At 42.4% G+C, this 17497-nt stretch overlaps 1 protein-coding gene across 4 annotated transcripts in view; it reads right to left on the bottom strand.

The window, feature by feature from the left end:
• MPPED2 (metallophosphoesterase domain containing 2) overlaps positions 1-17497 on the bottom strand; it is a 148986-nt gene that overhangs the window by 130871 nt on the left and 618 nt on the right. The window contains exons 1-2 of one of the 4 annotated variants that reach the window (XM_019552116.1): positions 17118-17281; positions 10762-11005 (exon numbers count right to left, since the gene is read on the bottom strand). In XM_019552116.1, coding sequence (XP_019407661.1) covers positions 10762-10889 — 128 coding nt within the window. In that variant the 5' untranslated portion in view covers positions 10890-11005; positions 17118-17281. Of the gene's footprint in view, positions 1-10761; positions 11006-15349; positions 15546-17117; positions 17282-17497 lie in introns of those variants that run through there. The other 3 variants (XM_019552114.1, XM_019552115.1, XM_019552113.1) reach the window with 3 other exon arrangements.

Below are 17497 nucleotides of genomic sequence, written 5' to 3'. Positions count from 1 at the left end.
CAGCAGACTCAGGCAGAGGAGGATTAAACCCCACTTCCTCCTCTCTCCCACTGGCAAGGACCCCTGCTGAGATCTGCCCCACTTTTCCCCTGCTTATAGCTCAGCATGGCCCAGGACCCCAAAAGCCCCCCTCCCAGCCATGGGATGATTTCGCTACACCTTCCTAGCCACCAGAGCTGGGGTTTCACTTGGGGCAGGCCAGGTGCAAATGCCAGATTGGAGGGAGGGAGGGCAGTGAAACAGCTCCAAGCCCAGGTAGGGACGTGCCAGCTGCATCCTGGATGTGAGCCCTGCCGAGCAGAGGGACCCAGGCTGGGGGTGGGAGGGGCAAGAAAGGGGCTCAAATATGTCCGCGCTAGCCCAGGGCAGAGCCCAGCTGAGCCAAGCCAAGCTGAACGTGCAGCCAGAGGAGCAGCTCCTGCCCGGGGCCCCTTCTAACTACTGGAGAGCAGTGCCTGGGCCAGCCCTGGCCCGCACAGTGGCATGCACAGCACGGGCTGGCCCCTTAGCCCCAAGCATTATTACCTGCATCCTTTGGGCTGCTGGGCACTGAGCTGGGCACACTGTGTTCACTCTTCCCCTACCCAGCAGCAGCGGTGCAACAGAGCCCCATGTACCAGGCACCAGGTGCAGGGCACTAGCCCTGCAACTTCCCTGCAGCTGCCATCTGCCTACCTGGTGGCCAACTGCATCTCAGCAGCACAGCCGGTGCCTACCAGTACAGGCAGGGAGGGCCCCCTTGATGGCAGTGGCAGCAGGGAAGATGGAGGAGTAGCGCTCTGCACCTGGCACAGGGAGCCATGCTGCGCTGCCATCACTGCCGCCCAGTAAGGGAAGTGTCAGCATTGCATGCCCAGCTCAACACCTTGTGGCCTGAGGTAATAGTAGTCAGGGCTGAGGGGAAGAGCCCGTGCCATATACGCCGCTGCAGGGGATAACCTGGGTGCCACTCTCCAGTGGCAAAACGTAGCCACCATGCAGGAGCTGCCCCTCCCAGCTGCATGCTCAGCTCGGCTCTGCCCTGAGCTAGTGCAGACACACTCAAACCCCTTCCCTGACCCTCCCAGCCTAGGTCCCTCTGTTCAGCAGGGCTCACGTCCAGGATGGAGCCACCACTGCAGTCCCTCTGTGTGTCCCCACCTGGGCTTGAGACCATTTCACTCCCCTCTCTCCCCCGATCTGATCTTTTCTCCTGGGCTACCCCAAGCAAAACCCTGGCCCTGGCAGCTGGGAAGGCACAGTGGGATCACCCTGTGGCTGGGAAGGGGGTTCTGGGGGCCCCAGGCCATGCTAAGCCACAAGCAGGGGGCAAAAGCTGGGCAGACCCTGGCTGTGGGTCCCTGCAGGCCAGGGTCAAGGTTTAAACCCCTCTTCAATTATACTCAGCCTGCCAGGGCCTGGCCATGCCCCCCCTCAACTCAGCTTCCCTCCAGCCTGAAGTGAAGGAAGGGCTCGACCTAACACCTCCCAGCTTCTAGCCTGATCACTGTAGGCAATGGGCTGCATTTCCAGAATCAGAAGTGAATGTTTATTCATTTGCTTGTCAGTTCAATCTACACTTGCAGAGATTGAGTCAGTTCAGGCTCAGGCCTTCTGAATGTCTGTACCTACCACCTAGCCTTTAGGATCTTCTTGAAATGAAAGCTTTTTGGGGGGTGGGGGGAAGGGGTGTGAGCATGTGTGGGTGCACATATATGCACAAGCATGTGAGCATGTACAGTTCCTTTGTCTCTGTTTTTCATACCTCTGCATGTAAGAAATGCCAGATATAAGAAAATCAGAGCACCAAAATCAGAAGCAAGCACATGCATAACCCAAATCTGAATTTGGCCCATAGAAGCCAATGTTGTTGGCTTCCCACACCAGTACATGTTGGACTCCTTTCTAGGGACTTAGGAAAGCCTGGTTTGAGGTTTACAAGTGAATAAATTAACTTTACAAAACTCAGGGCATTTTGTGCCACTGCCATTGTTGCTGTGGCAGCCGCACACCCCTGTGGGGATATGCCCTGTGTAGTAATACACAAGGAACCATTATCACATTTCTGGGACTTCCCTTAAGTGCCTAATTTTAGTCAGATTTTTGAATTATGGTCTTCATACATGGCCTTTTATTCTGTGTGTCTAGAATAGGGCTGCAAAGGTACAGAGTCTCTGCCAAACTTGGAAAATTGTGGGTTGGCAGAGCCAAATTCCTTGCTCAGTTCTGTAAAGAGTATCATCTCCTCCCTACCACTCTCAGAAAACAATCAGGCAGAAAGCCCTGATAGTTCAGTCACAGAAGGTCAGACTAGACTCCATTGATCCTATTCTTCATGCATGAAAAGACAGCTCAGCTCTGCTGCCTCTTTATCACCATCCCTGCCATTGCAGTACTCTGGGTTCTGCACTGGGGAAAGAGATTAAGAATACCATGCTGGGTGGGGTTCACAAGGACACACATCAGTCCCCTTCTGGTTCAACAGCATTCTTCAACCATTTTCTATCAAACTTCTTCACAGTGTAGACTTTTTTCAGCAAAAGCACACCTTTACTGATCATGTGCTGCCAAGAACCTGGGTAGTGGCACCACGATTCAGGCTTGTGCAAGATCTCTACTTGTGCAATTCTTGTCTCCTGTAGATTGTCTGGGATCCACACAGATCACAACAGATCACCACAAGCTCTGGGGCATATCAAGAGTTAAATGCCAGCCCAGATGTAAAATGCAGAGGGAACATCAGAAAGATTCACAGCATCTTGTTCTCATTCACAGTAAGGTCCCTTCGCGCCAGTCTGAGAGCACAGTGGATAACAGTGGGATAGAGAGGGTCTGAGGATAGATTTACCCCCAACCTACAGGTCTCTTTACACTGTGGGTACAATACAAAGGGAACCTAATGTAAATCAGAAATAGATGCACAGGGATTTCCTCCCTCTTATCCCCCCTCCCAAAGGGTTTACCACAGGAAAGCTTAATCTGACCTTGAATTTCCACAAATGATCCCACACATGATAATTTGGCCCAGGAGTAGGATCTGATCCAATACCCAGTTAGGTCACTGGTATTTATATGGTATTTTTTAACAGTGATATAATTTTCACTTATGGCCCACTCCTGCTAATACTACAAATCACAGAGAGTTTGTCCCTGAAGTACATGGAAACAGAATCAAGCCCTCAAATATATCTCCTATATTTACATCAATAATACTAGCACTTTTATGGCTTCTTTCTTTCAAGGACATCAAAACACTTCTAAAAAGGTAGGTCAGTCTTATATGCTCTGTTTTATAGATGACAACCCTGAAGTATAGAAGGGTTAGTGAATGGTCCAAGGTCAAATTAACCCTCTGCATTAAATTTATCCGATGAATGAGAAACTGAGTAAAATTAACAGAATTAAATAATGGAAAAGGTCATCCTAATGTAGGGTGTATTGATAAAGCTGTAATGATAAAAATGAAGTTAAATGTCTTACAAATTGAAGAGAGATTAAATACCTTTCAGTAAAAAAGCAACAACATGACCACATATTCTAAAATGTGACAGAAAAGATGTAATCCTGGCCCCACTCAAGCTCCATTGACTTCACTAGGGCCAAAATTTAATTTATAGACCCCAATCCTCTAAACACTTATAGTCAGGTTTAATGTTACGTACTTATAGTTCCAGTTACTTCCAATTACTTCATTCAGATTTTTAAACTTGAACACTTAGACAAAAGAATTTACATCACTGGAGCCTAAATTTAAATTTTGGTAATCCAAAACCAGCAGCCAGATATTACTTTCACTTTCACAACACTTTCTACTTAAGAATTTTTAAGTGATATTAATACAAAGAATTAAATGACTGTCTTTGTCAGGTAAATAAGTATTATTCTTCTTCTTTAACAGATGAAGAATTTTAGCCACAATGGAAAGCTGAAGGGACACAGGCCAGTCAAATATGATGTCAAATTTACATTTTGTAAAATAACTGTTTTTAAAAAATTATGACTATTAGAAATATTCCCATCATCTTTAAAAAAATTCAATGAAACATTTTAATTACCACGTTCACACTTGGCTTCCATTGTCCTGCAGCCTAAGAACCAGACCTATACACCAATTAAAAGAGAAGTGTCTATTCTGTTGTCACTATCCAGAGCAAGACCCTGATCTTGCATACATATGTTTCACCATATACATGTTTGCAGGTTAAGGACCTTGCTCAGTCTGAGCCATGGTGTTTGTTTGTTTGTTCAGTCTGCTTGCTTTATTTCTTCTAAAAGAGGATGCACTAGGAAGTAAATTGAACTTTTAGATGTTATCAGTAAAGGTGTTACTAGTAACACAGGGAAAGGAAATGCTGGTTTAAAAAAAATTATAACTTTTTAAGATGTTAGAATCCCTTAAGTGCTCTACCTGCCTACAGTCATACAAAATACCTGTGGAGAAACAAAACTCAACTGTTAGGATTTTAACAACCTAAATTATATATTCAGTTTCCTTCCAACCTAAATTATATATTCACCCACACTATCATACACTATCATGATCTCAGAATGTCCTGATAAAACAAAATGTCAAGAAAATGAATTGTTAGAGAGAAGGATCAGGCTGGACATCAGGAGACATTACTTTACAGTTAGGGCTGCCAGGCTCTGGAATTGGCTCCCAAGTGAGGTGGTGCTCTCTCCTACCTTGGGGGTCTTCAAGTGGAGGCTGGACAGATATTTGGCTAGGGTGATATGATCCCAGCACCCATTCCTGCCCGGGGCAGAGGGTCAGACCTGATGATCTGTTTAGGTCCCTTCAGACCCTAAGTACTATAAACTATAAATAAATAATATCAGCCTTAATTAGAAACTAAATCCTTGATCATAAGAATATGAGTGGACCTCAAACTGACTTCAGTGGGAGTTTTAAAGACTGAGTGAGTACAGAATTGGACCAATACAGAAAGAAAAATGTATCACATGTGTCTTCCCCAGGTAAGTTACATTACTATAAAACTACATACTGAATTTTTTTCAGCATAATTATCCTTATATTCTGGTAGTTATGCTAACATATTCTATTCTGGAATAAGGGTTTCCACACAGGGATCGTCTACACAAGACACTGACTGCACAGTAGCTGAAAAATACTGCACAGTGGTGCATCAGCACAGAGAGTAAAGCTATGCAAAGTTTTGATCGGCAGAGATTTCGTCTGATTCGGTGCCCAAATCTCCAAATCCGAACAGAATCAGAAAACGCTTTAATCCCCAAATCTGAATTGGAACCCTCCAAATTGAATCACAGAGACTCACAAAGATTTGGTGATTCAGACATAGACACAGCTTTAAATGTTTTTTCTATATACCTCTAGGTACCAGGTGGCTCGTGAATGCTGCAATGCTGGGGTGGATGGAATGTCCCACAAGAACACAGGGGGGCTCCCCAGCGTGCTCAGCGGGAGACCTGGAAGTGGACCAAGACCTCCGGGGAGTGCACAGGGGAGCTTCGCTCCCCCACATCTCAGTAACTGGTGCCTCCTAGGTCTGGGGGGCATCTGGGGTCCCCCCATGGCTGATCGCCGAGCCAGGCAGGCACAGCCTCCCGCGCAGTCCCCGGTGGACCCAGAAACGGGCCAGAAGTACTTCCGGTCCACTTCCAGGTTTGCCGCCAAGCACATAGGGGGGCCCCCACCCCACACTCCTGTGGGACTCTCCATCCACCCCAGCATCGCAACATTCACAAGCCACCTGGTACCTAGAGGCATGTAGAAAAAAACATTTAAAGCTGTGTCTGTGGCCAAATCACTGATTCTGTGAATCAGCATCAAATCGTCAGATTCAGATTCAGCCGACTCAAATCAGGGACGGTGATCTGAAACAATTAATTGAATCATTGTCCTCAATTCAGGCCAAATCCATATACAAATTGAATGTGACCCATTTTACACACCCCTAACTGACAGTACTAATACATTACGGTCTAGTACTATCTAACACAGTAACATCGCCTAAAAGACACTCACCGGCACTACTGTGGTAACTCTGGTAACTACTTGCTAATTCAAGTACTAAATAAATGCGCAGTATTGACTACACAGAAGCATCTTGTGTAGACGTGCTCAAAGGGAGATATAACAGCATAATGTAATCATATAATCTAGCCCTTCAATGTGTCCCATTGCTTCTCTACTGAAATCTCCACTTTCCTTATTCCAACCAGTGATAAAACATCCTTAAAGTATATATTTAATATGATAATATTAATGTTTACACTATTCATCTTCAAAGTATATATTAAAAGCAATGAACCCATCCCAACAAACCATTTTGCACAGTCAGATGCTGACACCAGGGCAGAGTCTCACTGAAGTCATGAACATCCATCTAAATGGAGCAGTGTGAAGGAGTGGGGGTTTACAGCTAAAAAAACCATACAAATGCTCTTGTGGAGTAAACAAAGGGACTGGTCACAAAATAGTTAAATATTTTCCAAGAAAAATACTAAAGAATGCTTTTAGAATCCTCCCTGCCCCCCAGTATCCCTGGAAGTACGTGATTTTTATTTATTTGGTGTGAAAACAAAAAGAAAAATACCTTTTTATTAAAAACTACATATATAATACTCTTTAGTTTGGTCTCCTGCTTGCTTCAGGTTTCTTTTTTGCCCAGTTTTCCTACCTTTTCCTTTGGAAAAAGAGTATGGGGTGAAAACTCAGAAAGCTGAAATATTTGTTTCAATTCGAATGAAAATAAAATAATAGTTTCATTTTGATAACATGTAAAACATTACTTATACTTGGAAATGCCTCTTTTTGTGAACCAATTTTAACCATCTCCACTGAATAATATTTTGTATATGCCAAAATAGGAAACTAAAGAATGCTTAACAGAAAAAGTCTTTCCCCCTATCTTATTATATCAATAATATTACCCATACAGTTTTAGTCACAATTAGAACCCCATTAGGATGGGTGCTATATAAGCATACAGGTGAAAAAAGGTCTGTGCCAAAGAGCTCCTATTCTGAATAAATGATACATGTACTCAATTTATTTAAAAGTCCTGATAATCTGTTTATTTTTAAAGTAGTTTTCTACCTTCTTGTTTATTGTATTACCGATTTTCTTTCATGTTCTTTTTCCTGATTTAGATTAGGGATAATTGGAGAACTGTTAGGATGAAATTGTTACCTAAGAAGTGAAACTAAATTGAGATTGCTATTCAGATTGTTCATAACTTTCTTGTTTGTAATTATTTTTAAGTCCAATTTAACCAACTGTCTGCAAGCAGTTGGAAAAAGTTCTCATTGTTAAAGATTCAATTCCTCCAATAAAAAATGTGAAAGATCTTATCCTATTTCTTTGAATCCTCCAAGAGACCTTCAGCAGACTCAGGAGGAAAAAAGAAATCATATTCTTGAAATTTCTAATATAAAAACAAGTAAAAATCTTTTGAGGAAAGACACTCATATCTTCTTTAGATATTATTAAGCAAAAAGGGCATAAATGGCAGTTTTGTTCCTCTCCCATAAGCAGATTGCTATCTGATAACTGAGCCTGAAAATGTAAAACAGATAGGTTTCAAAAATCTCGGAGAAATATTGTAATTTTTTTAATATTAATGAAAACAGGATTTTTTGTCACAAGGTCTCTCCAAACAAAGCGTGCCATCAATATGCTCACAAAGCAGAATCAAGACAATGCAAAAAGCAAAACTGGCCTTTTTTCACCTTGTCCAAGGAAAGGAAGTGGGAAAAGAAAAATAATATAATTGGGGAAAATCTCCGTTACATTTGTAAAAAAACTGAAACCGCTATTAGTACCTAGAGTAAGCAAATGGGCTTTTAATAAAAGCCTTTTTTCCTGATAGGCCCTTTTAAATTGATTCACTCATTGTACAGAAAGTGTCAGGGTAGGAACCAGGATTAGAACACAAGAGAAATTGTCTCTTTTCTGTGCTAATTACACTATGTATCTCTGTCCTAAAAAGAGACATCAAATGGAAAAGGGGAAAGAGGGTCTCACATAAAACAATAGGCATGAATCTAATAACATTTCCGCTGCAGTTCCATGCCGAAGTTCCACTGATTTACAATGTTATACCATTGTGAGAATGCATGTGGCATATACAAGAATGCATGTAGATCAGTCATTCCAGAATAAACTGTATTAAGCAGCCTCTTTTTATCTGACTCATAAGCCCTTACCTCCACTCACAAAGACAAAAACCCCACAAAGATGCCTTATGGACACGTCATTATGAAAATTCTTTGAAGAAAAAAACAAGGGATCTTCCCTGATAACTTGGTCCTCAAATTGTGTTCTACCTGTGCAATATGCTGCACAAAACAAAGCAACATACTAGGCCCTTAGCACAAGTTACCTGTGCTACACAACGCTTACTCCTCAAGTATACCATTTTGTTTGCTAACTGACTAATATCATGTTATCACTCTGTCTGCTTTGTAACTTGCCTTTAAGGAGAAGGGGGGAGATAGAGGCATTAAGCCCAAACAAGAAAGTACTGCATAAATACTGATTCTGTGGCAATACAGAACATGCAGCAATGTAATAAAAGCAGCGTGCCTTTGTTAACATTTCTTTCCCTATTTTCTTCTCAAGGTCTTGGTCTGGTGATGTCCTCTTTCTCATTTACGCATGCAGGCTCTGTTATAAACACCCCGAGAAGGCAAATGATCATCCTCCTCAGAAGCCCTTCTCTCCTACCTCCAGCCCCAGAGCTGACTCCCTTATTCTGATCAACCAGACTTGATGCCATGGTGCCCCCACTCCCTTCTACACTTTTCCCAAATCCTGCCTTTTCTTCCTCTATCAGTTTGCTAAAGTTTGTCATCTGCTATACAGACCTACTGCTAAAACTCAGCCTTTCTCCCTCTGTATGTCTTGTAATTTACCATACTCCCATCCAGTTCTTTTCATTTTCGGTTGAAAAGTCATTTCCTCTGCACACCACTCCATCTTCTTACTCATTTAGTTACACCCTTCTTTTAAACTGTTGACATAAAAGCAATGCCACTACAGCTTTCTTTCATTGTGTTGCAAATAATCACTTTCCTATTTCATTTTCAGTTAGTTTTTTTCACTAATTCAATAAAACTTCAATGAAACTTTCCTTTAAAACTTGCGCCAAACTATTTTGGTTTACAGAGGCACAAAAATATTATCAACATCATAGGCAGGTAAGGTTCTTTGGATAGATGTGATATCTTCTATTAGAAATAAAATATTTTAGTTCGTCTAATAAAAGATACCACATCTACCCAAAAAACCTTGTCTGCCTATGTCCTTAGACCAACACGGCTACAACCAACGAGTCTATCAAGATCAAACATTCTTACTGTTACTATACTCTCCTAGAACAAGTCAACTGAATTTTAAAAAACATAAGTTATATAGTGTTTCTAGTCTTCCGGCCTGATTCAATTCCTACTGATGTCAATAGCAAATTCCTGCTGGATTCAATGGGATTTGGAATGGGCCGCTTAAAGCAGCATGACTCTTGACTGCTTATTCTGTACATAAAACTTCTATTGCTATTGATGAGAGTCAGAAAGGCAATCTGGACTGCAGCATGTGAAACAGAGATCTGCACTGCTGATAAGAGATCTGTGCTGTGGAGCAGTAAGCAGTAAGGAGAGTTTTGGCTTGAAAGCAGAGTAATATGATCTTTGCAACCACAATAACTTAATATAATTAAGGTCAACTTTTCCAACTCTGGAAAGTTGCTACTCTACAATAGCTGCTCCTGAAAACCCTTCCTCCCAGGAACTCCACCAATGCATTAGGAGTTTATGAATATTTTTACCATAGAAAATCCCAGAGGAAGGTGCAGAACTGTTACATTGTCAAACTCTTGGCAGAATTTTGCATAACAAGAATGCTATAAAGCCGCATCCTGCTTTAGCACTTTTATTATGCAAAAGTCCTATCAAATGCAACAGCCAGATAACAAGCAAACTTCAGTTTAACAGTGGCCCCTGTGAGGTCAAGAGATGTCCCTTTTGTTTTACAGTTTAACATACTTTTGAGACTATTTGTACAAAAAAAGAGGGGGGAAAGAAAAACTTAAAAAACTGATAAGGATCAGGCTTAACCAAACAATAGGAAGGAAATTCAAAGTTACAGCTACCACTTAGTCCTTAAGGCACCCCATTGTGCCTAGGTACCACACTGTAGAATGACCTTACAAGACATACAATACCACGGACTAACTAGGTGAAGTAAAGAGACATAGGTCTGAATTTCCCATGCTTTTGTTGGTTTAAGTTCAGGCCATGAACGTTATTTTAACACAGTATTTGTATCTCTTGGGACTAATTGTTCCGCTGTCCCTGATTCCTTTGTCCTCCTTGTTGTGAGTGGAATGCAGCATGCCGCACACGTTCCACTCATAACAAGAAGGACAAAGGATTCAGTGATGGGGGGACAATTAGTCCCAATTAGGCCTATTTCGCAGCTGATTGGGTGGGGGAAGGAGGCTTACATTTTTAAAGAAACTGTCCCTGGGTGAGTTCTAGTGAAACCAGGAATGCTTTGATTTGGTTTCAGAACCTGCACCTCACATACTCTGATGAGCTTCACAAAGTTCTGCCATTGCTCCTGGGAGAGGACAGTGATTCGCGTTAAGAGCGGATGTACTATTTGTCAAAATACATTATGCCACAGGCATTGTCAAGTACTTTCTTTGACAATCGTTCCAGGTTTTCAACCAAAACTCAATGTTCACTTAGCAGTCCTCACTTTAAATAATCTTAAAAAGCGAAATTCAAAAAACTTACATGTGTACATGTGGAGGCTGGAACCTGCTCTGGTTAATGTTGTAGTGTGTAAACGCTTGGGTTGGATTTGAACTGTATTCATCCACTGTTATGGTAACTTTGCCTTGTGAAGGAATTCCATGAGCCATCCTTCCTCTTTATAGACATGAGCAACTTACAACTTTCCAGAGCCAAGTATGGGGAAGAGCATTGTGTTCCAGCCAACGTCTGAACCCAAGGATCTCCTCATCAACACTGTGGACCTCTACAAAGGAAAAAAAGACACAGAGACACTGCTTAAAGACCCAGGCCCATAAAAGGATAAAACTGTTGCTAAACCTCAATTTGGCCCTTTGGAAATCTGTATCTACCCATACAATACACCCATTACCATGGCACTCAATCACTAAAAGTTAATTATTCCTGAATCTTTTCTTTAAGGTTTCCTCATTTTTCACAGTTTCAGTAAAAACTGTTGAAAAAAAGGTTTTATGGAATACACCAATACAAAATAATCTGTATGGGAAGACCTAGCTAAATGCTTCATATTTACTATTCTTCTTTATTTCAAACACCTTGTACTAATTACATCTTAAGAAAATTAATAACTGATCTAACTTTCTAAAGTCCAAATGGCTTTCCACAAATGTACTCAACCCTTCTGAAGTGCTGTTTTATAGTTTTACAGTTACATTTTGACAGCTCTTCTGGAAGTTGAATACAAGGCAGGGTATCTTACAATGCTGTAACAAAGGGTAAATTCAGAAAGCTTTGGATCAAAGTATTTATATTTGTGAAGAAAAGCTCGTAATTAAGCAACATTACTGAAATGCTCATGTGCTACATTCCACCAACAAAACTGAGCTTTCTATACATAAACCAACACTTGGGATTTATCTGCTGCTGTCAGTAGATATTCCTTTCTAGGCATTTATATAATTTCTATTATGAGAATTCTACCCATAGGAGAAAAGAAAAATGAGCCCCTCTGTCCACATTCTCATACCTGAGCTCCAGCTTCACAATTTGCCAATCACTAAAGCACTAGGAGGTTTGTTGGTGCATCCAATGTCATGTAACTGTAGCAACAGCAGTCTGTCAAATTCTTTTCTTTACCTCCAATTCAAATGTTTTTCTTTACCTACTTCAAGGCAGTTTTAATGTTTTAGCATTGAGTTTGGGAACACTCTATTGTGTGAGAATAGGCGTCTGAGCCAGGAACTCGTACAGTATCTAAATCCCACCTCCAGTTCCTATATACTCCTCATTTCCCCCCAGCCTATTAAATGAGGAGACAAGTCTACCCTCTGTCATGAGGACTTTGTGAAATTGTTCAGGTAAGGTGTGCAAAGTGCTTTCATGATGCAAAGGTGTATGAAAGTGCTAATTATGAGACATCTTCTGCCGCGGGAAACCATTCCAGCTTCATTGACTTTAAAGAAATTAGGAGATCTATGCCAGCTGAGGATCTGTCCTCTTAATTATTAGACCCAAGATTAGATTTTTGCATTTCTGTGTAAGTTACAAAAGTAAATCTCTCCTGGATGGGAAAGAAAGCATAAAATAGATAAGAGGCTGATCTGAGCCTTAGGCATCAAGCTATACAATGTCTTTCCCATGGTGAGATTCTTGGACTCTTCCTAGCTTCTAAACAAAAGTATGTCTGTTATGTGTCACATCACACATTTAAAATCTTCTATTTGTATTCAAAATATATTTTAATACCAAGATTTGTTTCCAGTTTGGCATAAAAGTCTACAAAAATGGCCCGGAAATGGCAGATGGCCTGCTATAGGCCATTTATTTTATTATTTTACAACTTCAGGCCTATGTAGGTTTCCATATGTTACTTGGGTTAAGAAATTCCACAACCTTCATTGGAGTAATTGGGTTTTCTCCTCCATCTCCTGTATCAGTAAAAGGCAGCCGAGATGAAACCAAACCATAAAGTTCCCATTGAGAAAGACACACTTGTGACTTAGTATGTGTCTGTAAGGCATTATATTGTCTTTGTACTAAACTGCCCTCACAAGTATAGTAGAAATGGCAGGAGAAAATCAGCAAGGTAAGGTTTACGACTCTGCTAGTGTGATGTAAGATATGTGTAACAACTGCTTACTAATCATAATGTAGTGGTTTCCATACTAAGTTTGCAGCTGTTTCCTTAATTTCCCTCACAATTATATTTTACTGTTATTTTGCATAACAGTAAAACACAACACCTGCTTCAAATTGCAGTCCTGTTCTAAGTACTGTAATTCTTCTGAGATGCAGCCTATGAAGAGTATGCAGCGTAGAACTGCATAATTGCACTGCACTGAAAAGTAAATACAAATGAAAACATCTTCCTGTTAGAAAAATGACTGTCATTAAAAAGAATGCTAGCCATCAAGGCTTATGAGGAAAAAATATGCATTTTTATACAGCAAGAATTTCAGCGTTTGCATAAATTAGGAAGTAACGTGGAAATTACATGTCCAATCTTATTTTTGCAATCAAAATCTACTGTGTAAAACAAGAACATAAAAGCAACCACAAAAATTTGCTTAGTTCTTTAGAAAAGCTAAGCCATTGTGATTTTACTAGACTAGTGGAAGCAAAGGTCAGGACATTAAATTTCATATTGCTGTTAACTCAGAAAAAAAAATCATTTGCTCATTAGAATGAATTACATATAAAAATAAGTCTCTCTTAAGTATCTCTTTTTTCAATCTATTTATTACAAAAATAGAATTTTTGCACACTGGCATAAAACAAATGTCAAGAGAGCACTGGAAAGACATAAAATACTTTTAAGCTGAGTTTGTTATTTTAAAAGTAAAAACTAAAGTTGGCCTCCTATAACGTTTAATCTTTTGTCTATATTTAAATAAGGCAGAAGTCAAACAAAGCTTCCTGTTAAATAGAAGAACAATAACAAATAAAAAACCTGAAAAAAGTTAAATAGATGACTGGGCTCCCAACTTCTTCAATTCCATTTTCCCACTTTAATGATTTTGTATAGCAATACAGCTCACCTATCAGGTGTTTGATTATTCACTTCTTTAATATGAAGTTGTTTGAAGACATTGTCAAACAGATGCACAGCGCTTTAAAACTTCCATAAACACATTTATATGAGGCCCAAGAAAAAAGGCTCTTTTTTTCATCACTACTCTTCTTCTCACCCCTCTAACAGCGAGCACTCACTAAGATTACATACAAAAGATGAGCACAAAAGAACAGTTGCATTTTTTTTCACTGCTGTCAAGTGCAACATGGTGTGTGCACTCTTAGCCATTTCTAACCATATAATTTTTAGGCGAAAAAGAGGATCGTAAAACTATTAAGCAAAGTATTTTAGTATATTGTGTTTTGCTAATGACATGTCAGAGGTTATTCAGGAAATAACAATAATCATCTTTCAGGGTGTGTTTAGGGTTTAGCATGTTACAAAGATATACGTTACTGTACAGACCTGCTTAATTTTAAAACTGATAAAACATACAAGACAGAACATTTTTAAAGCAGTGGACCGTAATATACATTTTGCCCCACAGCCCATTTTGGTTTTTCATCTAACATAACAAAATTGAACAGTGTCAAGAGATCAACGCGTGGAGGGGTAGTTCAGACTGAGCAGCATTTAAAATTCCATTTGGAATATAACAGAAATAAAATTACACACAAAAGCACTTTCCAGGGCTATGGCAAGGGTATGAAAAATATATCCCCCTCAAACAAACACATTTGGATCCTAAACGGGAAAAATCAACACTTCCCCCTTTTGACCGATACTTGGCTTATGCAGATTCGAAGTCTTTTATGATAGAAGGGTTAAAAAAAGAGGTTTCATGCCAATCCTTCTTATTCAAGTAGGCATTCGGTATCTGTTACATACCCTCTCTGACAGAGCAAACAACACATTAAATAAATACGAACGCAAGCATTGGCCTCAGCAATAACCTAGGAGGAAATCAGATGCCTATCTGGTCTCTCCTAGTTTATGACAGCATACTGGTGATTATTTAACAACTAGCTAAAATCCCTGCTATACTTTTCATGCACCTCCAAGTTCAGCCTTGGCACCCAGTCTGGTGGATGGCATCCAGTCTGATGTGTAAGTGTGCCTTTAAAATTCTTTCCCCCTCTGTCCCCGCAAAACCAGGCATCCTCCCCATTCTCTACACACTCCCAAGGTAGCTTTCCCAGATGTGGTGAGCCAGAGGCATGAAAAGTTAGCAAACTCTCCCTATGCCTGAAGAAGGGTGTTTGTGCCCAAAAGCTTGCAAAAAACTATTTTCCCAGTATTTAGTTGGTCAAATAAAAGATATCGCATCTACCCAAAGAACCTTGTCTGCCTATGTCCTTAGACCAACACGGCTACAACCAACACATCAGTCATGTGCCCCATAGAGCTCCCAGTCACAACCCACACTGAACAGTCCTAAATACCACCTTGTTCTCCCCTCCTTCCCCACAGCACACACTATCGACTCCCCCCATTTCATGCCTGAAACGCCATGGCAAGCAGATTCCTCAGTTTAAATCATCCAGTTGCCAAGCGGTTTAGTTGTGTGGCTCTCAGGAGCAGGCAGAGACATGACTGGTACCAGTGTGCACACACTACCTCCTCTCTCAGTCAGTCCATGCCCGGCTGCTGGCTTGGGCTCCCTCTGGGCACCCCCTGTGCTGGCTGCTCTGAGTCCTGGCTGGGTTGAGTGCTTCTTCGCTCTTTCTCTCCCTCTACCTCTTCCCCACCCCCACTCTTTTCCCAGGCTCAGATTGATTGATCACAATCAGTGGCCAATGGCTCTGACACAGCACCATCCTGGCTTTTGTAAAACATCCCCCTTTCCCCCCACGTCATTCATCCCATTCAATCTTCCCCTTCTACTACAGCTGCTGGCACTGCAACCCAGATCAAACCCGCACACACATCCCCAGATCCAACACAGACACACACACACACACACACACACACACACACACACACACTCAAATTAAACACACACACAGACCAAACACACAGACACCCCCACACTTACACCCATATCACAGACAGAGATCAAGTGCACAGGCACACTCTCACATACACCCCCAGAACACACACACACTCCCAATACACACCCTGATCACACATACACCTAGACCCCCACACACACACTTCAGAAACACAGAGATCAAACATACTCCCCCCACACACACACCCTGATCACACACACACAGATCCAACACCTCCCAAACCAAACACACACACACAAAAACACACCCAGATCCAACACACACATACACCCCACACATGGATCAAACACACTCCACCCCACACTCTGATCCAAGAGTCACACACCTCCCAGACCAAACACATATAATATACACACCCAGAACCAACACACACACTCCCCCTACATACCCCAATCAAACACACACAACCCCTGATCACACACACAGATCCAAGTCACACCCCTCCCAGATCAAACACACACACAAACCCAAATCCAACACACACACTCCCCCTACATACCCCAATCAAACATACACAACCCCGATCACACACACTCACACAGATCCAAGTCACACCCCTCCCAGATCAAACACACACACAAACCCAGATCCAACACACACACTAGCCCCCCCACACACCAATCAAACACACACTAGCCCCCCCCACACCGATCAAACACGCACACACATACACCCAGATCCAACACACACACTAGCCCCCCCACACACCAATCAAACACACACTAGCCCCCCCCACACCGATCAAACACGCACACACATACACCCAGATCCAACACACACACACACCACCCCAGGGACCCTGGGGAAGCACAAACCCGCCCTGAGAGCTCCTGATGCAACTGCTCTTGTGTTTATGATTGCCATGGGGGGAGCATTTCTGCAAAAAAGAAAAAAAAAATTGCGTGCATAAAGTTTACATCCTCTCGCCTCCCCGCTCCGTGAAATAAAGCTCCGTTTTGTTCCCTCCCCCCTTTGCAATAAAAACTGAAATGAATTTGGGGGGGGAATGAGAAGAAAACCAAGCTGCCTAATCAAGGGGGCGAAACCCCCCCACGATCGCTTTGACTGTCGCTGTCAATTTCTCACTTGCTCCCCCCCCAAAAAAATCCCCCTTTTCCAAAAGGTTTCCGAGTGCCCGAGGCCTCGGGGCTCGGGATTTCAAAGCACGCTTGCAAATGCACGCGAAATAGAGACGGAAACTCCGGCTGGGAACAGAAAAGGAACCGATTTGCAATCGCTACTTTTCTTGGAGCGCCCCTTCCCGACTTGTGTGCGGGGAGGGGGGAGGGAAAAAACCCCCACCAAAAAGAAAAAAACAACCCCCCCCCCAAAAAAACCCACCCTCTTTTCCCATGCAGAAAATGGTAACAAACGCTACATTTCAGGCTGGCTGCGACTGTACTTTGCGTTTCGCCCGCTGGAGCTGCCGCTTCCTCGGTGTCTCCAGCCAGCACAATGCTCCCTGGCCTACCCTCCCCCGGTCGTGCTCTAACATCATAACCCCGAGCGCCCGAGACCTCCTAGTAAACAGGCAGCAAAATGCATCCCCTGCCGCCTCCTCGCCTGCCAAATCCCTGCCGCCCCCTCCCCCCCTCCCCGGCAAGCGGGCGGCAGCGGGGGGGGGGCAGGTCCCCTCCGCCACAAACCCACAGCAAACAAAACCCGGGCGCGGGGGGAAGCGGCCGGGCTGATCCCGAGCACTGCTGCGCGGCGCCCTCCCCGCTCCCCTTGCACTTGGATGTGACAAGGCGCC

The sequence above is a fragment of the Crocodylus porosus genome, unplaced genomic scaffold, assembly GCF_001723895.1.
Source record: "Crocodylus porosus isolate Cpor-Errol unplaced genomic scaffold, CroPor_comp1, whole genome shotgun sequence".
Lineage (NCBI taxonomy): Eukaryota > Metazoa > Chordata > Crocodylia > Crocodylidae > Crocodylus > Crocodylus porosus.
Note: the sequence above shows the minus strand (reverse complement) of the source record. Positions and strands in the feature narration are given on the sequence as shown.